This window comes from Capricornis sumatraensis, chromosome 2 (assembly GCF_032405125.1).
Source record: "Capricornis sumatraensis isolate serow.1 chromosome 2, serow.2, whole genome shotgun sequence".
NCBI classification, from domain to species: domain Eukaryota; kingdom Metazoa; phylum Chordata; class Mammalia; order Artiodactyla; family Bovidae; genus Capricornis; species Capricornis sumatraensis.
In genome coordinates, this window is record NC_091070.1 from 64,815,970 (window position 1) to 64,842,768 (window position 26,799).

Here is a 26,799-nt window from a genome sequence, read left to right on the forward strand (position 1 = left end):
AAACTGTAATGGAAAGTATATTTTTACCCAGTTTAGGGATGTGCAAGTTAAAACGCTTTTGTCTTTTTAGCTGGAATCATATCAACTCTGGAGAAGGCAATGGCAGCCCACTCCAGGACTCTTGCCTAGAAAATCCCATGGATGGAGGAGCCTGGTAGGCTGCAGTCCATGGGGTCGCGAAGAGTCGGCCACGACTGAGTGACTTCACTTTGACTTTTCACTTTCCTGCATTGGAGAAGGAAATGGCAACCCACTCCAGTGTTCTTGCCTGGAGAATCCCAGGGATGGGGGAGCCTGGTGAGCTGCCGTCTATGGGGTTGCACAGAGTCAGACACGACTGAACCTACTTAGCAGCAGCAGCAGCACATCAACTCAGTGTTTTTAAATACAAGGTCCTTCTTAATAATTAAATACATTGTTAGCAGTTTACACTTTTTGCTTCTTTATGAAAGTTGAAATTTTTACAAAAATGAAACAATCTATGCAAGTTAGAAACCTAAAGCTCTTGAAAAGGAAAATGAACTGCTGCTTGTGCCAGAAAATCTCACTTTTTCCTTGATTTTATTGCTTCCAAGTTTCTGTTTTGCTTTAATGGGTAATAATTTGAAGCACTATTAAAAACATTTCTGGTTATATCATCTTTATCACTGTTTATGCAACTCCTAGAACAATGCTTGCTGAATGAAATAACAAAATAGTGCTTGTAAATACTAATTAAAGTTAAAGTAAATGTTAAGACAGAATTAGAAGAATAATTATGCTCTTGAGAAACCTATATGCAGGTCAGGAAGCAACAGTTAGAACTGGACATGGAACAACAGACTGGTTCCAAATAGGAAGAGGAGTACGTCAAGGCTGTATATTGTCACCCTGCTTATTTAACTTCTATGCAGAGTACATCATGAGAAACGCTGGGCTGGAAGAAGCACAAGCTGGAATCAAGATTGCCGGGAGAAATATCAGTAAACTCAGATATGCAGATGACACCACCCTTATGGCAGAAAGTGAAGAGGAACTTCAAAGCCTCTTGATGAAAATGAAAGAGGAGAGTGAAAAAGTTGGCTTAAAGCTCAACATTCAGAAAACAAAGATCATGGCATCTGGTCTCATCACTTCATGGGAAATAGATGGAGAAACAGTGGAAACAGCGTCAGACTATTTTTTTTTGGCTCCAAAATCACTGCAGGTGGTGATTGCAGCCATGAAATTAAAAGACGCTTACTCCTTGGAAGAAAAGTTATAACCAACCTAGATAGCATATTCAAAAGCAGAGGCATTACTTTGCCAACAAAGGTCCGTCTAGTCAAGGCTATGGTTTTTCCTGTGGTCATGTATGGATGTGAGAGTTGGACTGTGAAGAAAGCTGAGCACCCAAGAATTGATGCTTCTGAACTGTGGTGTTGGAGAAGACTCTTGAGAGTCCCTTGGACTGCAAGGAGATCCAACCAGTCCATTCTGAAGAGATCAGTCGTGGGTGTTCTTTGGAAAGAATGATTCTAAAGCTGAAACTCCAGTACTTTGGCCACCTCATGCGAAGAGTTGACTCATTGGAAAAGACTCTGATGCTGGGAGGGATTGGGGGCAGGAGGAGAAGGGGATGACAGAGGATGACATGGCTGGATGGCATTACCGACTCAATGGACGTGAGTTTGAGTGAACTCCGGGAGATGGTGATGGACAGGGAGGCCTGGTGTGCTGCAATTCATGGGGTCACAAAAAGTCGGACACGATTGAGTAACTGAACTGAACTGAATTACGCTTTGACACTTAGCACTAGAGTGGTTTGTGTTAATTTGAGATTTAGGATAAATTAGTAATATTGAAGGCATAAATAGTACTATATCTATCCATGATGGTATATTTCTTTGTTTTAGTAGCTAACTGACATTCAGCTTTCTCAAATGTTCACAATTTTGTCCTACAGTTTTGTTTTGATACTTTGTTATTGAGTATAATTATTTCAGACATTCAGTAGTGGTATGGAGTGGGTTTCAATAGAAGGAAACTGCTGACTCGATGGACTCGAGTCTGAGTGAACTCCGGGAGTTGGTGATGGACAGGGAGGCCTGGCGTGCTGCGATTCACGGGGTCGCAAAGAGTCAGACACGACTGAGCGAATGAACTGAACTGTGTGTCGAGAGAAGTAAAGGACCTTTAGGCTTCTTTTTCTTATTTTTTTAGCCTTCTTTTTCATTGGTTCTTTCACCATGTTGTCTAGGGCGTTACAAATTAAATTAGGGTAGTTTATAACTTCATTTGGAGAAGGCCATGGCACCCCACTCCAGTACTCTTGCCTGGAAAATCCCATGGACGGAGGAGCCTGGTAGGCTGCAGTCCATGGGGTCTCGAAGAGTTGGACACGACTGAGTGACTTCATTTTCACTTTTCACTTTCATGCATTGGAGAAGGAAATGGCAACCCACTCCAGTGTTCTTGCCTGGAGAATCCCAGGGATGGCAGAGCCTGGTGGGCTGCCATCTATGGGGTCGCACAGAGTCAGACACATCTAAACCGACTTAGCAGCAGCAGCATAACTTCATTACCTCACAGTTTTAAGTCCCATAAGGAACTTAAAGCCCAGATGAGGACGCAAATAACTCTATTAAATAGAGTCTGGTATTGTATGTGTGGAGAGAAAAATAAGTTTGCATGGGGAGTGGAATTAAATTCTCAGGTAGGGCATCCTTGCAGAGATGCAGGAAGAAAGTATGGTAGTGCTGAAGGGTTGTAGAGACCCTTCTGGTCTTAATCCAAACCTCAGTATTTATCCAGTTATCTCTGACTCATATTTAATAACCCAAGATAATCCTATTTGGAACAATTCAGTAAATACTTACAGAATGCCAACAGTATGCCAGACACTTTTCAGTGTTAGACCTGTACTAGTGAATTAAGTATACAGCCTTTGTTCTTGTGGAATTTATAATTGGGGATACAGAGAAATACAATATGTACTATGTAAGGTAGTAAAAGATGCTTGTTTCAGATATTTCTTGCTGTTTAACAAGCTATTGTGAAATTCTTGAAACAGTTATTTTATTGACTCTTACAATTCTTCGGGTTGAAAAGGGCTCATTTGCCTGGTTCTTTAACTGGTCTCACTTGGGATACCTCATTGGCAGCTGGACCTGGAGAGCCCAATATGACTGTCAAATGGCGCTGGTTGTTGTTTGGGTGCTCAGCTGTGCCCTCAGTTTTTTCCCTTTCGGCCTCTCCATGTGTCTGGGTTCTAAGAGAAAATGTTCCCAGTGCGCAAAGGCCGATGCTGCAGATTTTTTAAGGCCTGACCTCAGAAATTGCATTGTCACTTCCATTGTATTTTATTGGTCAAAACAGGTCACAGAGAGGGACTCTACCTTTTGCTGGGCAGTGGTGACAAAGTCACATCGCAAAAGAGAACATGGTGTGGGGAATAATGTTGTGGCCATCTTTGGAAGCTGTCTACCATTGTACTATTGCTGCTGCTGCTGCTGCTAAGTCACTTCAGTTGTGTCCGACTCTGTGCGACCCCATAGACTGCAGCCCACCAGGCTCCCCCATCCCTGGGATTCTCCAGGCAAGAACACTGGAGTGGGTTGCCATTTCCTTCTCCAATGCAGGAAAGTGAAAAGTCAAAGTGAAGTCACTCAGTCATGGCCGACTCTTCGTGACCCCATAGACTGCAGCCTACCAGGCTCCTCCATCTGTGGGATTTTCCAGGCAAGAGTCGTGGAGTGGGTTGCCATTGCCTTCTCCAACTGAACTACTAAAAAGTGAAAAATTAAGAAGGTTATTAGGGGGATAGAAGAAATGGGGGGCAGGAAGTACAATTCTATAGGAGGACGGGGAAGGCCTCCCCGATGAGGCAACTGTGAGGGAGTGATCCATGAGAACCATAAGTATATCTGAAGAAGACTATTCCAAGCAGAGGAAACAGGACATATAGAAAGCCACAGATGGGAAAATCCCTAGTGTGATCAAGGAACAGAAGGAAGGAGGGCAGTGTAACTTGAATGGAGCACTATAGGGAGAGTGATAGGATATGGAGTCAGAACATGAGAGAGAAGCAGATTTTGTATCCCGTGACAAAGGACTTTGTATTTTCTGTAAGTGAGATGGACATCTGCTGGAAGATTCTGAGCAGAGGAGTTAAATGACCTGACTCAAATTTTAAAAGAGTTCCACATAACTTCGTGGCAAATAGATGGGGAAACACTGGAAACAGTTTCTTTATAAATAACATAGACTTTATTTTGGGGGGCTCCAAAATCACTGCAGATGGTGACTGCAGCCATGAAATTAAAAGACGCTTGCTCCTTGGAAGAAAAGCTATGACCAACCTAGACAGTATGTTAAAAAGCAGAGACATTACTTTGCTGACAAAGGTCCATCTAGTCAAAGCTATGGTTTTTCCAGTAGTCATGTATGGATGTAAGAGTTGGACCATTAAGAAAGCTGAGCACTGAAGAATTGATGCTTTTGAATTGTGGTGTTGGAGAAAACTCCCGAGAGTCCCTTGGACTGCAAGGAGATCAAACCAATTAATCCTAAAGAAAATCAGTCCTGACTGTTCATTGGAAGGTCTGATGCTGAAGCTGAAACTCCAATCCTTTGGCCACATGATGCAAAGAACTGACTCATTGGGAAAGCCCCTGATGCTGGGAAGGATTGAAGGCAGGAGGCGAAGGGGAGGACAGAGGATAAGATGGTTGGATGGCATCACCGACTCGATGGACATGAGTTTGAGCAAACTCCGGGAGTTGATGATGGACAGGGAGGCCTGGTGTTCTGCAATCCATGGGGTCACAAAGAGTCAGACATGAGTGAGCGACTGAACTGAACTGAGAATCTTTGGTTGCTGATTTGAGAATAGATCATTGTGAGAATAGTGAAAATAGGGAGTCAGGTCATCCATGCTGTCCTCCAGGGAATCTTCCCAATCCAGGGATGAAACCCAGGTCTCCCACATTGCAGGCAGATACTTTACCATCTGAGCCCCCAGGGGAGCCCAAGAATACTGGAGTGGGTACCCTGTCCTTTCTCCAGGGGAACTTCCCAACCCAGGAGCTGAACTGGGGTCTCCTGCATTGCAGGCAGTTTCTTTACCAGCTGAGCTACCAGGGAAGCCCTAAGTGATCTAAGTTAAATTTTAAAAGAATTCCATTCTGAGAATCTTTGATTCCTGGTTTGAGGATGGATCATGAGAGAGGGCTTCCCTGGTGGCGCAGAGGTTAAAGCGTCTGCCTGCAATGTGGGAGACCTGGGTTTGATCCCTGGGTCGGGAAGATCCCCTGGAGAAGGAAATGGCAACTCACTCCAGTATTCTTGCCTGGAGAATCCCATGGACGGAGGAGCTTGGTGGGCTACATGACTGAGCAACTTCACTTTCACTTTCATGAGAGTATAGACAAGAGTAGAAATAGGGAGTCAGGTCAGTAGACGGTGCCATGGGAGGATGAATGTGCTGAGCTGTGAGGAGTGGCTAGATTTTGGATGTGCTTCAAGGTGGGACCGGCAGGATTTGCTGATGAGGGTGAATATGGGATGAGAAGGTGGGTGGGGTTAAGGATGGCTCCCAAAGTTTTTGCCCTAGGGTCCTGCATAATTGGAATTTTCATTTACCAAGATGGGTAGACTGGGGTAGGAGCAGGGTGGAGGTTAGGGAGATGCAGGACTTGTATTTTGGGCTATGTTAAGATGAAACTCAGGACATCTGGGAAGAAAATGTTACTAAATGTTACTTCCTCATTACAGGTGTGACGTTGAGTGCTTCAGATCTGGTCACTATGGTACGAGAACGAAAATGCATATTGTGCCACATTGTGTACAGCTCAAAAAAGGTAATAATAGAAGAGAGAGAATCTGAGGCTTTTATGACTGACCATTTTTTCAGAGACACCATGTGGAATTTATAGATGGGTAAAAGCTTTTAACAACATCTCATTTATGCTTCTTTCCTAAACCTTAGTCTTATTTCACTGGTTTCTTTCTCATTACTGCCTTATGAAGACAGTAACTATATTATTAAACCTCTACATGGAATTTGAAGATACTTAACAGTATGATAAAGAGAAATTCATCTAGTAACCAGTTATAGAGAAAATACATTAAAATTCTGGCTGAGATTGTAACAGCTTTCTGATTAGCTAAGGGAATGGCATTGAGTAGCCTGTGAGTTCTCTGCCTGTGCTTTTGGGAAGCACAGCATGGCAGCAGTGGTTCTAACTATATCCTTAGACATCCACAAGGTGGGGATGTTGCTCAAAGAAAAACACTTTTAAAAACAAAGAATTTACCTGTGCTTTAAGGAAATTATCTGCAATTTGTCTCATATTTTGCCACCCACCGCCCCCCGCCACTCCCTGCCTCTTATATTTGCTTTCTAAGAATTCATCTAGCTTAAATACTGAGGAACTTTCCCTCTGTGCTTTTAAGATGTTCTTGATTGCCATTGGATATACAGAGAACTAGGAAAGTTATCATGAGTGAGCTTAGCCAGGCAAGTCTGAGTGATCCTTGAAAGATGTTTGGGAGTGAAATGGCTTACAAGAAATGGAGAAGAGGCATTTTAGGTGGAAGAAAAATACAAAGATTCAGCGGTAGAAGGGAGTATAACAGCTCTGCTGCTGCTAAGTCGCCTCAGTCGTGTCCGACTCTGTGCGGCCCCATAGACGGAAGCCCACCAGGCTCCCCTGTCCCTGGGATTCTCCAGGCAAGAACACTGGAGTGGGTTGCCATTTCCTTCTCCAATGCATGAAAGTGAAAAGTTAAAGTCAAGTCGCTCAGTTGTGTCCGACTCTTCGCGACCCCATGGACTGCAGCCCACCAGGCTCCTCCTTCCATGGGATTTTCCAGGCAAGAGTACTGGAGTGGGGTGCCATCTAGGAATAGGTAAAAAGGCTTATCTGACTAGAACAGTTTCATCCTGGAAATCATAGTACCACAATTTAATTTGTAAGTTAAGTGAAGATAGTTGATAATATTGATTGCCCCACTGAGGAGTTTGATTGTGATCCATTTAGTAGGCTGGGTGAAGAATTTTTTTCTTTTTTTTTAGAATTTCAATTAGTGTTGGGAAAATCAGCTGAAATTTTAAAATCATGTTTAGTAATATACTTGCTGCCTTTACAAATGTAAAAGAACTGCTGTTCTAATTTTAAAAATTTAGACCAGGTTTACTCAAATTTTCAATGAATAAAACTTTTTTATGCCTACTTTCACTTCATGGCAAATAGATGGGGAAACAGTGGAAACTGGCTGACTTTATTTTTCTGGGCTCCAAAACCACTGCAGATGGTGATTGCAGCCATGAAATTAAAAGACGCTTACTCCTTGGAAGGAAAGTTATGACCAACCTAGACAGCGTATTAGAAAGCAGAAACATCACTTTGTCAACAGAGGTCCATCTAGTCAAGGCTATGGTTTTTCCTGCGGTCATGTATGGATGTGAGAGTTGGACTATAAAGAAAGCTGAGCGCTGAAGAATTGATGCTTTTTAACTGTGGTGTTGGAGAAGACTCCTGAGAGTCCCTTGGACTGCAAGGAGATCCAAGCAGTCCATCCTAAAGGAGATCAGTCCTGGGTGTTCATTGGAGGGACTGATGTTGAAGCTGCATCCAATACTTTGGCCACCTGATACGAAGAGCTCATTTGAAAAGCCCCTGATGCTGGGAAAGATTGAGGGCAGGAGGAGAAGGGGACAACAGAGAATAAGATGGTTGGATGGCATCACCGACTCAATGGACATGGGTTTTGGTGGTCTCCAGCAGTTGGTGATGGCCAGGGAGGCCTGGCGTGCTACGGTTCATGGGGTCGCAAAGAGTCGGACACGACTGAGCGACTGAACTGACTGACTGATGCCTACTTTTAGATTAGAGGGAGAATGGAAGATGAGAAGATGTGAGGTGGATAGGGAGCTACTCAGAGGTGTCAGACTTCTGTGGAGTGTGTGGCCTATCTTGTTATATCTCACAACTTTTCTATTTTAAGTTTTTTTGGCATTTCTTCTCCTCTGGATTAAAACATGTTTTGTCTCTTCATATTTTTCCATGGATCATAATAAATAAGAGCTGAGTAGTTAAATCTACTCCTGCCTTAGGGAAAGCCAACAGTAGTTTTTTTTTTAAGCAAGGGAATGGCATGATTTAAATGTTAAGATACGGTCTAAGAAGTTAATGGGTTAACTGAAAGGGATAAACTCAGATAGACTAAAAACAACTTATGTTGATGTACTTTCCTCTAGTTTCTCAAACTGTTATAGTATTACCGTGGTTGCTCCAGGTGGCTCAGTGATAAGAATACGCCTGCCAATGCCGGAGACACAGGTTCGATCCCTGGGTTGGGAAGATCCCCTGGAGGAAGAAATGGCAACCCACTCCAGTATTCTACCTGGAAAATCCCAGACAGAGGAGCCTGGTTGGCTACAGTCCATGGGGTCGCGAAAGAGTCAGACTTAGCACCTACACACATATGACTGCTCCAAATACACTCAGGAGGAGAAAAGAATCTAGGGTTACTGTATGTTACATCTCTGAGTATCCTAATGTTGTGACCTAAGGATCAAACCCAGGTCTTGAACACTGCAGGAGGATTCTTTACCATCTGAGCCAGTTTTATATTTGTAAACAGCCATTCTCTAATTATGACATACTGGCTATATATATACTTAGTGTGACAGAGAGACCGACGTTTACAACTTTTGAGTTTTTTGAGGTGTGTGAGTGTGTGTGTCACACTTGCACATTTAAATAGAAACTCTTGCCATAGATTTTGTTTCCTTCCCAGTGGGATGGGGATAGGGGGAGGAATCTGGTACATTCTCAAACTTTTCATTGGAACCAAACACATCAGTTGTTGTAGCCAAGGGAGTGGGTAGTGAAAATGAAGCCATGATAGAACTGCTGTGTTCAAGGCATTTTTAAAATCTTGATCTACCATAGGAAAATTCCCTGATGTCTGTAACTTCTGTCTAAAATTGATGTATCCATCTGTTCATTCAGCAGATATTAATAAATGTATGTCAGGCCCTGGCCAAGACATGGATAAAAGTTGTACCATACTCTTGAGAAACTGTCAGTTGAGTGGGGAAAGAGTATGAAGAAAAGTAGCCACGTAGTTGAGAAGTTATGTGATTTCAGGCATTTTTGTTGTTGTTTTTTAAGAAACTTAAGTAAATACTTTGTAAGGGCTAGAATTTTACCTATTTGTTTATTATTTAGTCTTTTGCCTCCTAAATACAATAACCTTTCTAACCTTTTTGGAAAGCCACTTAAATAGGTCTTTTAAAATTATTGCTTTATTTAAAAATAAAATATGTCAAAAACAGGCTAAAGAGTTACTTAATAAGGAACTGTTTTCAGTATTGAATTGTGAATAGAAACCACAAACACCACTTTAACACAAGGAGCTTGAGCCCTGATTGTTGATTGAATAAGACAGAGAAATTTTTTCTCCAGAGCAGTCCCCCTTAGTTTAATCTGCTTTCTTTAATTTTGAAGGAGATGGATGAACACATGCGGAGCATGTTGCATCACAGGGAACTTGAGAACCTGAAGGGCAGGTATGGAACCTTTGTCTTCCATAAACTTGTGGATATGGGGGAATCTGAGGGCCTATTAGCTTATTTTATAGTAATGCTTCAAAAATGAATATTGTCTTATGGCCTTGAACTGTCTTTTGGAATTAACAACAGGTACAATAGCTTTTTTTTTTTTTTAATTCAAAAAGGATAAATTGTGGTACATCTCAAATGTGTAGAATTCATAGGAACTTTGGCAAATAGATTTGGCAGAGGTGGGTGGGGATGAGCTAGTTCTGTCATTAGTAAGCTTTCTCATTCCTGCACACCAGCTTTGCAACCAGGACATTTCATATTACTGCCTAAGCAGCTTGCAAATTATCACATGCCATAAACCTTTACTGGTTGTTGGAATAGTCTGAGAAGTCCAAAGTCTGCTAAATAGCACTGAATCTCATTAGTATAAATAAAATCCATGTATAAACCTGTATTTAAGAATGCTGTTTTGTGAATTAAAGCTTGAGATGTTTAAGGAAATTAAGACATTAAAGGTAGCATGTATGTATGTTCCATGTCTTTTTTCCCAACTAAGTTTCCTTTTTTTGATGTTTTGAATTGTATGTGAATTTAAACTTTGGAGACAGTATGGAACAGAGGAACTTTGGAAAACAGAAATATGAATTATACCTTAGTCCACGAATAATGGTTACAGACTGATCAGGATGCCAACCTAGGTCATTTGGAATTATCTGTATTTTAAGTAATATAGTTTTAGGTTGTATCGGCAAATTAATATGTTACTGAACTTTCAGCATCTGTTTAGCATGTAAGAGAAATTTTTCTGTGGTCTCAGTCCCTTACTGTGTGAAGTTTAGGTCTTCACAGCAGTGTAAAAGAGTGTTCAGGCTTCTTTCCCTCTGAGATGGCCACACTCTGTCTGTGGAGTATGTTTCCCTCTAAACAAACCCGCTCCTTACCTACCAAAAAAAAAAAAAAATGTTCACTCAAATTTAGTGTGGAGAACCCTTATAATATCTTGATCATATAATATCTATATGATCTTTAACTCATTATCATAGGAACCTATGAAATGCAGTCAACCTTTGATTACCTATTTGTGGGTTGTCTTAATTATTTGATCCCATTTCCTATAGACTTCCTTCAGAAATTCACTTTTTTCTAGGCTACTCAGTGACCTGAATTGTGTTATGAAATGAAACAAAACAAATGAGGCCAGTAAGTCTAGTCATTAGGAGAGAAGCCCATTTTTTTCGAAGAGGAATGCCTTGTTTTATTCAAAAATCACCAATCAGCTAATTAAAACATTTAAAACTTTTTGATAGCTTAAGATTCATGTTCATAGTCAATACAGAATCATAAAGAGTAAAGAAGGTAGAGGCCCTTTCACTCCCTCCCCGTCTTCCTACTCCAATCTTAGAGGAAAGTCAACAGTGTAGTATATACCCTATCCAAACCTCTCTTCTGCGTGTAGACAGATTTATATCCATATGTTCACACTCTTGTACATATGTTTTGATTTTCTTTTGTCTTATTAGCAGAACTGAACTACATGCCATATACATATTGTTCTGTAACTTGTTCCCCTCTCCCCCAACTTGTCAATTTAGTTGTGCCATGGAGATTTTGTCTACTGTTTACAGTTATTTGGAGCACAGTCAAATATTAAAGAAATAAGCATTTGAAGCCTCTGAACTGACAATATTAACGTCAGCATTAGCACCCAAATTCATTTAGAGGAGGACACTTTGGTACTTAATTTACTCATATTTTAGATACAGTGCTTTCAGGTTTGGAAACAGGTTTGGTATGGTTTTCTGGCCAGTAACAAATTACAAGGGAGAAGGCAAGGAGGTAGCCAGGAAAAACAGCTGGCAAAGCGATAAAAAAACAACAAAATCTCAAACATCATTTACTGACTTGGAACATTTATTATCATAACGAATAGTCACTATTTTGTACAAAAGGGACAAATAGTAATCAGTCATCTTTTTTCTTTCTGTCCTCAGTTTGTGATTATTTCCTCTGGATTTCATGTTTAAAAATTGGCTTTCTGATGTTAAGTATCACTTAATTTTTGGTTGTGATCTGGCTAAGAATGTAAAGTAAAAGTTGCTCAATCGTGTCTGACTCTTTGTGACCCCATGGACTGTACAGTCCACAGAATTCTCCAGGCCAGAATACTGGAGTGGGTAGTCTTTCTCTTCTCCAGGGGATCTTCCCAAACCAGGGATCAAACCCAGGTCTCCTGGATTGCAGGCGGATTCTTTACCAGCTGAGCCATACACAAAAATGTAAAGAGCCACACACAGAAATGTAAAGAGCATATTATTTGCATTTTGAATGCTGGCTTGCTGAGAAGTGAGTACCTTATTTGGTTCATAATTGGAGACATCTGGAACATTTCCCTGTTTTTTCCTAATGTACTTGTTCAGATATATGGCCTGTAAGTGGTTTCTACAGATAGATACTATTAAAATGGCACAAACCTTAATTTATCAACCAGCTGTTGTGGTATAGATAGAGCAAGCTTAATAAAGAGGAGCTTATGGATAGAATATCTGCAGGCTTTACCTTTCACATATGAGAGGAAATTGTGTGGTAACAGGATGTAGCTAATTTGGGCCCTCTGTTAAACACTCTGAGGAAAATTATTGCCTTTATTAGTCAGGAAGTACGGAGAAAGCAATGGCACCCCACTCCAGTACTCTTGCCTGGAAAATCCCATGGACAGAGGAGCCTGGTAGGCTGCAGTCCATGGGGTCGCTAAGAGTCGGACATGACTGAGTGACTTCACTTTCACTTTTTACTTTGATGCATTGGAGAAGGAAGTGGCAACCCACTCCGGTGTCCTTGCCTGGAGAATCCCAGGGACGGGGGAGCCTGGTGGGCTTCCGTCTATGGGGTCGCACAGAGTTGGTCACGATTGAAGTGACTTAGCAGCAGCAGCAGTCAGGAAGTACAGCAGTATTTTTTTCCCAACGATTACTTTATATATTATATGAAGTAGTATTTTAACTGTTTATTGATAAAGAATTGGAAAATAGCATTGTTAAAATGTTATTTAATTTGCTATTAACTTTAAAGAACATGTGGTTTCCCAAACACCCTATTTGGAAGCATGAATACATATTGTAATTAATATGCTTAACCTCAGATATAGACACATTGGAATTTTCACAAGATGTGGTCAATCTGTCCTATTCTTTCCCTGTATAAATGTAAATTCTTTCTTTTCTCTTTATGAAGTTTCTTGTAAAGTTTATCTTAAAAAAAGAAAAAATCCCCAGAAACTTGATTTCATTTGTAAGAAAAATGTTAGAGATTTCTGTGTTGTGATAAACCATTTTTAGTGTTAACTTTATGTTGCTCTTACTGCTGTACCCATCTGGGTAGGATCTTGAGGTATTTTTCTATCAAGTTGCTTCAGAATTATGGTTAATACACTTTCTGGCAATGAAAGCAAAAATGTTTTAAATATCTGTGTTAAAGTATTTGATGCATATCTAACGTATAATTGTGCTTTGGAAATTGCAAATTAGGTCTGTGGTTATGGATATTTATTTTTAAGAGTTAATTACTGTCTGCATTCCTTAATATGTTAAAAAGTCAGTGTGGTCTTCCAATTATCTCTTTTGAAGAAGGATTTTGATGGTTTGGACATATGAAAAATTCTCTGAGGGAATTCTTTGGCAGTGCAGTGGTTAGGACCCAGGGCTTCCACTCTAGGGAGCACAGGTTCCATCCCTGGTCAGGGAGCTAAGATCTTGCAAGCTGTAAGGCACAGCTCCCCACATTGGCCAACCCCCCCCCCCAAAAAAAAAGACCCTCTGCGTTTTCTTTTTTTTAAAACTCTGCATTTTAGAAGTAAGGGGGGAAAATCAGGGGTTTTGTTTAAGAATACCTTTTAGAATGAAGTCCCTGGTACTGCAATATACAGTTTAGCGTTGTATAAATTTTTAGGTGGAAAAGTGGACTAAAAACCTATTCCAGTTGTAGAGAGATTAAAGCCCAAAAGATTTTCTAACCAGAAAACTGAGTTGATCTGAGTTGTTATTATAGGGGAAATTATGTATTCTAAATTTGTTACAGTCTTCTGTTTATTCTGATACTGCCCTTTGGGGATAGATTTCTATTTATATATTCATTTTAAAGTTCATTCTTTGTTGCTGTGAGAAAAGGCTTGCTTTCTGTTACAAGTTAACATTCATGAACTACCATAATTTTAGTTGCTTGAGAGACGAGTGTGGTAAACTGAAGAAAGTTGAGGGTTATTTTTCTTTTTTGCTTTCTGTTACAAGTTAACATTCATGAACTACCATAATTTTAGTTGCTTGAGAGATGAGTGTGGTAAACTGAAGAAAGTTGAGGATTATTTTTCTTTTTTTAAAGTATATAATTGTAGTAAGTACAGTGGAAAACTCTCTGAAAATAATGTTTAAGTTCCTGAAGAATTAGAAGGAATTAGTATACAGATATTCAGGGTAACTTGAGGAATCTGGTCAGAACTCATTAAAATGAATGTTAGCGTTCTAGACTGTTTTACATCCAGAGCATTTAAGTTACAAAGTCAAAAAAATAAAACGGAAGCTTACGAATTTTCTCCATTTTTCTGAGGTGTTTTTCATGATAGGTACAGAGTGAAAAAACAGTGGGTTTTTTTGTTTGTTTGTTTTAACTTATTTGGCATTGTTTGTTTATAATTTGTCACCATTAACCATATACTTAGTTTGTTGCCTGGAATTTAGTAGTTGCTTGATAAGTTGTTTTTTCTTTTTTTTTTTAATGAATATTCAGATGATCAGTACAGAAACCATTGTCTAGTAAATGAGTGGCTTTATTTTGAGGGTCTCTTCTGGTTAGCTGAAATGAATTCTGCCCATGTCTGGATGGATATGAGGGGAAAGATGAAGCAGAGTCATGTGTGTGTCTATGTCTATCTTATTAAAGACAACACGTCTTTTTGTGTATGTGTTTGTGTATTTTTATAGAATGGCATAGGAACTGCAAAAATATCACTAGTATTAACCCAAGACAAATGATACAGAGATAAGCCAATTTGGATTATTGAGTAGACATTACTGTCTATTCATTACACATGTACCCATGGTGTTCTGATGTTTCTCATAGTGACTGCATGGATAGCTGAGCTGATTGAGGGACTCAAGAAGCTAAAAATGCAGTTAAATTATTCATCTACTACAGCTCTGGTCATTGATTCAAGACTTTGGCTTGTTAAACTGGCCACATATGAGATACATTATAAAGTATGTAAAGTAAAAGAAGAAAAACCCTGCTCAATTATCTTTCTTAACTGAGAGCCTGATTTTACGTCTCTCTAAATGGTGTTCTTTTCTGAAACCTGAGAAAAACCATTTGCCTAGCACAGCTGTTAACTTCCTACAACTGAAATGCTTTCCATTCCCTTTAAAATAAACCCTTCTGAAGCAGAATGTAGATCACATGTATCATTGAGACCAAAAAAAGTTTGCTGAGACTACTATCATTTGTCCTGGAGTCCGGAATCTTCACATTCCAGGCAGAGCTCCAGCTGTTCCGATTTAGTTACTAGGCTGTGATTGGCTCTGCCTCCTGCTCTTTTCCCCACCCCTTACTTTTCACTGGGAGAAAGGTTTTGAGCCAGAGATTAAATGTGAGCGCTGTCACTAGGATTTCTGAGTGCAGTTGGCATCATGGGTGTGCTCCAGAGCAACTTCTGTTTGCTCTGAGCCCCCTTCCCTGCCTCCCCTTTCACCACGTTTCCTCTGGCAAGGTTTTAAGTACAGCAATTCAAGAAGATTTCTCCTAAACTATATTATTCTGAAGTGTATTGCCTCTTGATTGCTGGAAAAGAATCTTTAATTCATTTCAAAAGTAACTTATGAACAAACTTATTAAAAGTGATGAAAGGAGCATTGAGATTGATTAGTACTAATTTTTCACTGTGCCAAAGTGTGCAGTGTCTTTCAGAGGAAACTATAACAGATCTGGTGAGTGTGCCATGCCGGTGGGGAGCATTGAATGTCCCTCATCTCCCTCTTTCCCTAGGGACAGTAGTCATGAGTGCCGAGTGTGCGGGGTTACAGAAGTGGGTCTTTCTGCATATGCAAAGCACATTTCTGGCCAGTTGCACAAAGATAATGTTGATGCCCAGGAAAGAGAAGATGATGGAAAGGAAGAAGAAGAGGAAGATTATTTTGACAAGGAACTCATTCAGTTAATAAAACAAAGGAAAGAACAAAGTCGGTGAGTAATAATTTGATATTTTTAAAAGCCTATGTGAAACAGTGTAGGAGAGAATACATTTTCCATTTCCATTCTTTTCAGCCTGGAGCATTCAGATTTATCTTTTTTAAAATTTAATTTAATTTTTAATTGATTTGCAGTGTTGTGCCACAGATTTTACCTTAAAGTTTACCTTGAAGTTGCCATCTTAATCTTAAAAGGCAATGGAATGCTTGCTTGAACTACTGTATTAACTCCTTAAAAAAAAAAAAAAAAAAAAACCTCAGTATTGACCCTATCTGAAAACTAGCCATAGCTGTTACATATCTGGAATTTTTACCATGCTGATAACTATGTTTAGAATTGTTTGTATTAGTTCCAGTTTGGGGAGGGGGTACCAATAAATTCATGTTCATGAATTTTCTAGTAGAAAGATATTAGTAAATAAGTTTCATTTGAATATATTATATAGCATTTCTTATTTCATTCCTTAGGAAAAAATTGTTTTGTGAATTGTTTTGTGAAGCACCATGTGAATTAACATGGTGCTTCTACTAAGTTTGATTTATCCTTTTATTATTAATTTTTTCAGTAAGTATTTCTTGAATAAATTTATGCTGTATATTGGACAGTGTCAGAATCATTTCAACAATATAAGTTTTATAGCTTGTACTAGATAGTTTCATACCTACAGCTATAATTTAGGTATTAGCCTTTTGTATTTTTAACCTTACTGATTGGTGATCTGAAAAGTTTAATGAAGCAGAAAATTTCAGATATGAGTAAAAGATATAGGACCAGTTATGAAGTGAGGTGATTTAAGTTCTAGAACATGATAAAAAGCATTTCAGATTCTAAAAATTTTAAAGATCCTTTTTGAATACTAGTTATACCTGATCTGTGTTTCATTTTCAGTTAGAATGCAGTTTGAATATTAAAAAGTAGTAGTTGATCTTCTATATGCTAAAACCTTTTTGAACAGGTCTTTGAAAGGGGCTTGCTTAGTTTTAAAATGTCCATAGCAGCATGATTCTTAAATTGTTTAGTTGTTTATCCTTCAAATGACATTCTCACTACTTTTATATAGCTGCAGTTTACTCTTGTTTTAGGATGTTGGAGCCTCTAGAAGACTAACTTCTATTTTTGTTCTAACATTCTTGTGCCATTATTAGCTTATCTGTGTAAATGATTTAACATTAAGTCAGAGAGTAAAAGCTTCTCAGTAAATTAGACATTCATATTGCAGTTACTAGTCTTTGATTATTTTAATAAGCCTCTTTGGTGACATATTTATAAAGTCATCTACTTACGTCTTCATGAGGTTTTCTTTTTTCCTTCATGAGGTTTTTAATTTAGATTATTCTTTTTGAGCTGTGGGTTTAGCTACATGCTATTGTCCCCCTGACCTAGCCAATTCATGATAATCTAGGAATTTTACTTTGTGACTGAGTTCTTGCCAAATTCTCATTTCTGGATGATATTAGTAGAACTAGGCAGTGATCTCCTTGAATGTCAGAAGTTGCATTCAGCTTAGAAAGTAAAAAAGCAAATTGGTTAATGGTGGTATAAAAATCTTCCAAGTGTCTATAGGAACACTTGGGGACTTAGGATCTCCTGTTTAGCAGTAGTTGTAATCCATAATGTAAGTGGATGTTTGAACTTTAAGGTGAATTAGCTTTTATCCTAAAAGTGAAAAACAGAAAAATTCCAATTTGTATCCAAAATCTTAGAGACATTAAAAGCTATTAAAGTCAGTACTGAGTTTAAAATTTATGTCAGGTTCAGATTCAGAGGTTGGAACCCACTTGCAGAAACTTGGAGATTTTCATTCTATCAAACTTCAGTTTTTGAGATTCTCATTCTATCGAGGTCTAGTGGTCAAGAGTACAGGCTCAAAACAGACTTGTGGTTGCCAGTGGGGAGGGGGATAGGGAGAGATGGATTGGGAGTTTGGGATTAGCAGATACAAACTATTACATATAGAACAGATAAAAAAACAAGGTCCTACTCTAAAGCATAGGAAACTATGCAGTCTCCTGTGTTAAACCATAATGGAAAAAAATATGAAAAAGAATATATATATGTATGTATACATATATAACTGAATCATTTTGCGTTATAGTAGAAAATAACATTATAAATCAACTGTACTTCAGTTTGAATGTGGGCTCTAGAGTTAGACTGCCAAAGTTCAAATTTCTGCCATAACACTAGCTAGGTATCTTACTCTAGGCAAGTTATTTAACCTCTCAATCCTCAGTTTCCATATCTAAAAAGTAGAAATAATAATGCTTGCTGCAGAGTTGTGAAAATTAAATGAGGTAATCTTTGTAGTGTTTAGCAATAAATGCCTTATGATTAGTAGGTATTCAGTAGTTTTAGTTAATATTATTCAGTTTTTTGAGCACCTTACCACATGTGAAGCACATGTGAGTTAGGGAAAACATAGGTACTTTTTGAAGGAAAATGGTTTTATGCAGATTCCCATTATGTTTGCTTAAATTTATTCACATTTCTGTGGGCTTCTTGTCTAGCATGAATAGTTGAAACAGCTGTAGCTTCTTTTAAAAACCTCTGGCTCATGAAACTCCTAATGGCATTTATCGTGGATGCTACTTGCTTGTTATGTACTATTTTATTCCTGTTTGTGACCTTACTTATTTCCTTAGCTAGGTTATAAGCCCTTCAGAAACAGGAACTATGCATAAAAGTGTTCTTTCACTACTAATAGTCATTGAATGTGTACTTGATAAAGTGTTTATTAATGAAAGCTATTATGCAGAGTAAAATCTTACCATTTAAAATAGGTTTAGAAACTGGGTTTTCAGAAAGAACCAACTATTGAAGAAATCATGGTATTAAGATCAGCTGGATTTAAATTGTGTTAACTATGATAATTAACCATAGCTACAAAGTATACTTGCTCCTCTTTTCTAAAAGTTGTGTAATATAAAAATAATTGGATGATAGGAACACAATCCTCAAATATGCTAAGAAAAAGAGGAGCAGGAGAGGAAAGATAGTATAAATGTGTCAAGTTTTTAATATTTTGGGGTTGATAAATATATTAAATCAATAAATTGTGAAATATAAGTTTATATCATGTAAAGATATGAAAACAATCACTATTTGAAATAAAAATAAGACTATTACATACTCTTAAGTTACATATTCTAAGTGACAGAGGGAGAAGGCAGAGGGCATGTTTGGTGGGTTATGCCTTTAAAGGAATTCTGAGAACTCCTTTAAATCACTAATAAAAGACTGTTTTTCTTCTAGACAAGATAAACCTTCCAATAGCAGCCAAGAAATAAGCTCTGATGACAGGCGACCCCAATGGAGACGAGAAGACCGAATCCCTTACCAAGACAGAGAGAGCTACAGCCAGCCAGCATGGCATCATCGTGGACCTCCTCAGTGGGACAGGAAGTGGGAGAAAGATGGCTATAGTAACAGTAGGAAAAACAGCTTCACACATTCTTCAAGAAATAATGGTGGATCAAGAGGATGTTCTGGGTGGCATAAGGGTGGTGCAGGAGGTTCCTCACCTTGGTTTCACAGCCATAGTAATTCTGGAGGTGGTTGGCATTCAAATAGTGGGACAGTAGATTGGAATCATAATGGTACAGGAAGGAATTCCAGTTGGCATTCTGAAGGAACAGGTGGCTTTTCCAGTTGGCATATGAACAGCAGTAACGGAAATTGGAAATCCAGTGCATGTGGTACCAACAGTTGGAATTACAGTGGCCCCGGAGACAAATTTCAACCGGGCAGAAACAGAAATTCTAACTGTCAAATGGAAGACATGAATATGCTATGGAGTACGAAATCTAACTCAAACAAATACAATCAAGACAGGTATAAGTGGCAGTGGCAAGAGAATGACAAAGTTGGTGCAGTTGCCACATACAGAAGTCCTTCTGAAGGATTTGCAAGTGGTAAGTTTCATTCAGAAGGCTTGCTTGACTTCAATTTTGAGCAGCTAGAAAGCCAAACCACTAAACAAACAGACACCTTCACTTCCAAAATTGGTGGGAAGAGTGGCAGTGTAGCAAGGGAGAAGCTCCGTCGCTGGACTCCTTACCCTTCACAGAAGACTCTGGATTTACAATCAGGAATGAAAGAAGTCACTGGTAACAAGTCAGAAATGGTAGATAAGCCTCTCTTTGATTATAGCTTGATAACCATGGGAATAAAAGAGCCCCAAAATAATAAAACAAATAATTCTCAAAAACCGAAAACAGGAAAAGAAAAACATATTGGATCTCTTAAACACAAAACCTCATCTGACTGCACTGCTTCCTATGAGGTGGTGAGAGAGTGCCCCATTACGGAAAAACCTGAACAAGAGCCTAATTTAAATAAGAGGGCATCATTAAAATCCCCACTCCTTCCAACTCCAGACAGTAAATCAGTTCCTCAAAAGCAAGATTCAAAGAATCCCTCAAAAAACACCAAAATTAATTCTTTTTTCTCTGGGGAACACTCAAATCCTTTGGCTAAACACACTGTGGAAGATAATCAGAGTTCTTGCATATCCAAAATGCGAAGTTCAGGTCCTCATGTTTTAAAAGGAAATAATAAAAGTTCACTTGGAACTCAAAGGGATTCTGATGAAAATTTAAGTGATACATTACAGAAAGCCAAAGATGTGCTGCAGTGTCATGAAATATTGCAAAATCCACTTAGCGCTTCTAAAAGGACCAGGAATTATGCAAAAGCAAGTAGAAATGTAGAAGAGTCTGAAAAAGGATCTTTGAAGATTGAATTTCAAGTACAGGCATTAGAAGATGAAAGTGATGGAGAGATATATGACACAGAAAAGCATGGGACAAAAATTGAAACCCTAGGTTCTACCACTACAGAAGTTTTATCCTGCAGTACTCCTGCTGCTGATGAGAAAAGGGGGGATGACCAAAACCTGGAAACATCTAGAAAACCATCCACTTCCCCGTGTAACTCAGCAGTTCACCAAAAAGAAACTGAGTTACAAATGACATCTGTAGCCAGCCCACAGTCTGGTTTACTGCTAGGTTTGAAAACCTCTCTAGAAGATGCACAGGTTGATGACCCTGTTAAATCTCATGAATCTTATGAAACTGAAGGCTTTGAGAGTACTAGCTTGGATGCCGAGCTTCAAAAAAGTGATATAGGTCAACCCTCAGGCCCCCTCCTGCCTGAACTAAGCAAGCTTGGCTTTCCTGCCTCACTCCAGAGAGATCTAACCCGGCACATTAGCTTGAAGAGCAAAACTGGAGCACACCTTCCTGAGCCAAACCTCAATAGTGCTCGCCGCATCCGCAATATCAGTGGTCATCGAAAGAGTGAGACAGAGAAGGAATCTGGACTCAAGCCAACCCTTCGACAGATTCTAAATGCATCTCGAAGAAATGTCAACTGGGAACAGGTCATTCAGCAAGTAACCAAGAAAAAGCAAGAGCTAGGCAAAGGCTTACCCAGGTGTGTGCCTCTTTTCAGTATCCATTTCTTTTTTTTTTTTTTTCTTTTAAACTTACCCTTTCGCTGTAGTCAAATTCTACTTGTTGAGTTTAATTAAATGTTTGCAAAAAAAATATCTGTTGTAGATGTCTGGTTTAAATATCCAAGAGTGACTGCTACTCTATAACAAGTGGAATAAAGTGTTTCCTAGCAGGGAATTCAGGTTACAAAGAAACACACCTACTTCTGAGAAATGAAGTGGGGAAAATACCATTAGAAATCCATCACTTTGGTGATAGGAGCCATAAAGTGACAGCATTACAAAGATGTCTATCTGTAGCCCTGTATTTAACTGTAGATCTCAATGAGTGATGCAATTTTTAGATATAACTTCTCATTACCTTTTCCTTAGAACGTATAGATGGTTATCTTTCTGTATCTGCTGTGGACATTGTATTTGTGATCACAAAATACATTCTCCTGAGTACTTGTGTAATAATAGTTAGGCTGTTCACCTTACATTAAGGCACTAAACTTTTCTGAATGGGAAAGCAGTGTTCAACATAGGTTTGCTACTTGCAAATCATCCTGCTGTGTTTTAATTATATAGCCCTCCAGGCTTAAATTTCCATCCTTGCTGAAATAACATATTTATTGTCCCTTCTTTTCCCATAACTTGTGAGTATCATTGAAATTATGAAGTTCTTAGCATGGTGTCTGTTGCTTGTAAATGCTTGATGAACACTTTTTGTTTGTTTGCTATTAAAAATTACATACTTACTGTTGATTTAGAGCTCCATATTAAATAAAACCTTCAGTTTTTATTCCTTCCCTTTGTATATAGCTATATACAAATATCTAATTTACTATTTGTTACATTATAATACTTATAATAGAGTTAACTTACTTTATGTTTAGAATTACTAGACTATAATCTCCTTGAGGGCAGAAGCCGTCCATTTACATTTGCAGTCTCTGTGCCTAGTAGAGTTTGGCACATTAAGTGGTGCCCCCTCTCCCAGCTGTGTCTGATTTATGAATTTTTTTTTTCTTTTCCTTTCTTTCTTGAGGTTTGGCATAGAAATGGTGCCTCTGGTTCAAAATGAGCAAGAGGTCTTGGATCTGGATGGTGAGCCTGATCTGTCTGATCTAGAAGGATTCCAGTGGGAAGGTGTTTCCATTTCTTCATCCCCTGGGTTGGCAAGGAAGCGAAGCCTTTCAGAGAGCAGTGTGATCATAGACAGGGCTCCATCTGTGTACAGCTTCTTCAGTGAGGAAGGCACAGGCAAAGAAAATGAGCCCCAGCAGATTTTTTCACCTAGTAATTCATTCAGATCTGCACAGAGTCAAAAACCAACCATGAGCCTTAAGCAGGAAGTGACACCTCTGGCTGCCTCCCTAAGAACAGATGAAAGAACTGAAAATGTTGCTACTCGAAGGCGACATAGCGCGCAATTATCTCCTGACCATACAATACCTTTGATGGATTTGACCAAAGAGCTGCATAGCCAGGAGAGTTCTACACTATCAGAGAATCATAATGCCCAGGAAAGTAATGGAGAAGGAAACTCTTTATCATCAAATGCATCCTCAGCCCTTGCAAACTCCAGTTTGGCAGATGCAGCCACAGACAGCAGCTGTACCTCTGGTGCTGAACAGAATGATGGCCAGAATGTTAGAAAGAAACGAAGAGCCACTGGAGTGAGTATGACTCCTGTATGTTTTGTAGAACATTTCATGTAGTGATTTGGCTATGATAAGAAAAACGTAATGTTTTTCTTGGGTACTTGGGCTTGTGTTTTGCCCTACTCTGGAATAGAAGATTTCTGAGGCTCTTTGTATTTTTGTCCTACTGGTTTCTCTCACTGAGTAGCTCTACTAAGTTAGATGTAATTGAATATGAATGTACAGTACTGGGAAAATATGAAGTCATCTCTAAAACTAGTCTCTAAGCCAATGATTCTTTGAATCACCTGACCAAGGAATGAGCCACATCTTCAGCTGTAACTTTATCTGTTTTCATGATGCATTCTGTACTGCTATTGAAGAAAGGTACTCTAGTGTTGTATTTGTAGGGCATGTATGTTTGTTGGACCCAGAACTATTAGGCTTAATAAGGTAGTTTTAATACTATGAGAGTGCATCTATATGAGCATAGTCTTAGTCTCTGTTACTTTGTCTTTTATACTTAAGTTGCCTAGCCTGGTCTTTTTAGAATCCATTACTTCACTGACACTTCTCTTTTGGCACCTCTGATGGCTAATATTGCTTAACCCTTTCAGGAACCCTTTCTGAAAAGAAAGAGTTGCTGATAGTAGTATAGACTGGAATCTGACACTCAGAAAATGGACTGTTTCCTTTAATATTGAGAGAATATAACAAACTAGTTAAAGGCTCGGGTTGTAGACCTGGGTTTAAATTCCATCTTTGCCCTGTTGAACTAGATGTTGTAGCAGATAGTATTGGATGAGAGATTGTCTTATGGCATAGCTGATGTCTTGGGTCTTATCTCACAGACTGTTAAACTTTTTGTTGTAAAGATTTTCTTGCTGAATTCTTAAGTAGAAACTATGAAATCAGATATTTTACTAGCTTTTACCAAGGTGAAGTGCTTTGCCCAAGCCCTTGGGCTTTACTACCTTTAGGATGCTAGGTAGGTACTTAACCTTGATTGTATTTCTTTTTTTTTTTTTTGGTCAGATACATTCAGTCAACTAATATTTGAGCTCGTATCATATATATGAAACTCCTAACTATCCTGATGGTAGCAATCATGAATAATAATGTATGACTGACTTAGAATTGATTCTTTTTCCCCCTCCTGGATAATGGCCATTGCATATTTAATATTGTTCTTTTTTTTTTTTTAAATCTCCTTAGGATGGATCTTCTCCTGAACTGCCAAGTCTTGAGAGAAAAAATAAAAGAAGGAAAATTAAAGGAAAGAAAGGTATAGTATAGAATATTCTGGCAAAAAGAAACTGTTCTTGTATCACTTCAGCCTTTTACAACTTGATATACAAGTGTAGCTTATCAAACAGAGAACACCCATTTATTAATTTATGATATTTTTGATGCCTTGCTTAAGGGCATAGAAAAAGTTCAATTTTCTACTATATCCAATTGGAGCTATAGAAGAAATAATGTGATACCACCTAAACCAGAAAGCTGAAATTAATATATATCATGGACAAATTGAGTTCAGTATAAAACCAGAAAGTCTCACTGGGCCTTTTCAGTGGAGTGAAGAGAAACAAGACATTTAGTAGAAGTCTTTATCCCTCTTGGTCATTTATAGCCATTTCACTCACTTTCTGAGGAATCGTGGTTGCTTTTCTCATGTGAATTAAGGCAAGAAGTTATTTGTGGGGCTCCCTGACTGATAGGCTTCTATGACTCTTGCCTTTCACTGATTCTCATACCATTTCAGTATAAGATCTAGTGCAGGAAGTGACTGGATGAACTTTGGGTGGCTGGATGTGATAAGGTAGGAGTCAAAGATGATACCAGTTTCTAGCTGGAGCAGTTGATGGCTTTATTTATAGAGATAGAAAACTTTATGAGAGTTACAGGTTGAGGGTAGAAGAAGATAGGAGTTCCCTTTTGGATCCCTTGAGTTAAAGGACTTTAGAGACACCTTAGTAGAAGTATCCGGTTGGTAGTTAGATATGTGGGTCTGGAATTTAGGGGAGCGGTCTTGGCATATTGCATGGGAAAGAGACAGATACAAAGATGACAAGCAAATACACGTAGTAGGACATTTTATTTCAAAGCTATATTTTCTTCAGGAAAATATATATTATTTTATATTAAATATAAATATTTGTATTTTAAAACTTTATATTAAAGTTATTTTATATTAAAGAACCTTAATATATCAAGGTTTTAATTTTATATTAAAGAGAACTATTTTAAATTAACTAACAGACTAGAAAAATAGGAATCCAGAAGAGAGTGCAAACAGTTCAGGTTTGGGGCCCAATCTAAGCCAAAGCCTTGATTGAAGAGGGTAGTAGATAAAGGAAGATGGAAAGTGAAACCTACAGGAGTTGATTTCCCCAGAGGTTTTGCTTGGAAGCATCACTGTGGAAGATGGTGATTTGGTAAGATGGTACCATGTGGTGGTACACTTGAAACCATGATGCTTGGTCTCTAGCTCTGATAGCATGACTTGACTATGTGATTTGTAAAAAATTTGATGAGACTCCTTCCAGTGACCTAGTGGGGAGAAAATAAAGGCCTATCTTAGATAATTGATGCAGTTCCCTGGATTATTAAAGAGGAGTCTCCAATATTAAACTAAGCCTTATGGTTTCTTTTGACAGAACGTTCTCAGGTTGACCAGCTGCTGAGTATTTCTTTACGAGAAGAAGAACTAAGCAAATCGTTGCAGTGCATGGATAACAATCTTCTGCAAGCTCGTGCAGCACTTCAGACAGCTTATGTTGAAGTTCAAAGGCTACTTATGCTGAAGCAGCAGGTAACAGCAGATGGAATGGTTAATGAAAAAGGATCATCTTAAAGTTGAATTTTAAAATGCTTAACAAAATACTTTATTTTTAGATAACTATGGAAATGAGTGCCCTGAGGACCCATAGAATACAGATTCTACAGGGATTACAAGGTATTCAGAGAATTTGATGGACTAGACTGTCTGTAACTTGTTACTTTATTATTTTCTCTAGAGGGGAATTAAAGTAGTTATGAAAAAGTTAATATGATTATTCTCATGTCTCCTTGACTTCATGCTTCTGTAGAAGGGCCTGTAAGACTGTATGTCCCCAAAATCCTTAGCAATAGAAATAATGTTATAGAAAGAGTCTTGGGTTAGGCATCCCAAGACTGGGGTACCAATTTGGCTCTTCTATTAGTATCAATATCACTTTGGAGAAGTCAGTTAAAATCTGAAAAATTAGAATATTAATGCCTGCTTGTCTGTATCCTCATTGGTTGTACATATAGCTTACATAATAATCTATTTTAAAGAATTATGAGCATCTTTAAAAATTCTCTTGTAATCTTTAAAAATACAAGTTGGCTCAGTAATGAGTGGCTTTTCAGATAACATTTTTGCATTTGTATGTGTGTACGTTTCCCATTCTAGAAACATATGAACCTTCTGAACATCCAGACCAGGTTCCCTCTAGCCTTACACGAGAACAGAAGAATGTTAGATCTCAAACATCTACTGATGGCACACTTCTGCCTAGTGCTTTTTTCCCGAATTTCCTGGAACCTCTATCTTCCCACGTGTCTCCATCATCCACTGGAACCCCTCTCCAAGCAATCACATCTTTCCAAGCTCATGGCAGTGTTCCTGCTCCCGACTCATCAGTTCATATTAAACAAGAACCCATGTCTCCTGAACAAGAAGAGACTGTGAATGCCATATCACAAGGCTCTGCTTGCAGTGTGTCCAAGGAATTACTGCAAGCTAATAGTATGTAAACTTTTCTCTGTGTTAAGGGCAACCCTGTAGTGGGTCTAGGGCAATTTTATATTAGTGATGTGACGTCATTCTTGTCCATTAAATCTAAAGTTATCACAGGACTTCCCTGGTGATCCAGTGGCTAAGACTTCACACTCCCATACAGGGGGCCTCAGGAACTAGATCTCACATG

At 38.7% G+C, this 26,799-nt stretch overlaps 1 protein-coding gene across 2 annotated transcripts in view; it reads left to right on the forward strand.

Moving 5' to 3' along the window:
- ZNF106 (zinc finger protein 106) overlaps positions 1-26,799 on the forward strand; it is a 55,173-nt gene that overhangs the window by 12,694 nt on the left and 15,680 nt on the right. Inside the window, exons 2-10 of one of the 2 annotated variants that reach the window (XM_068964638.1) lie at positions 5,734-5,819; positions 9,477-9,538; positions 15,563-15,760; positions 19,019-21,199; positions 22,249-22,879; positions 24,059-24,128; positions 25,504-25,658; positions 25,742-25,802; positions 26,283-26,618. In XM_068964638.1, coding sequence (XP_068820739.1) covers positions 5,766-5,819; positions 9,477-9,538; positions 15,563-15,760; positions 19,019-21,199; positions 22,249-22,879; positions 24,059-24,128; positions 25,504-25,658; positions 25,742-25,802; positions 26,283-26,618 — 3,748 coding nt within the window. In that variant the 5' untranslated portion in view covers positions 5,734-5,765. Of the gene's footprint in view, positions 1-5,733; positions 5,820-9,476; positions 9,539-15,562; positions 15,761-19,018; positions 21,200-22,248; positions 22,880-24,058; positions 24,129-25,503; positions 25,659-25,741; positions 25,803-26,282; positions 26,619-26,799 lie in introns of those variants that run through there. The other variant, XM_068964640.1, reaches the window with a different exon arrangement.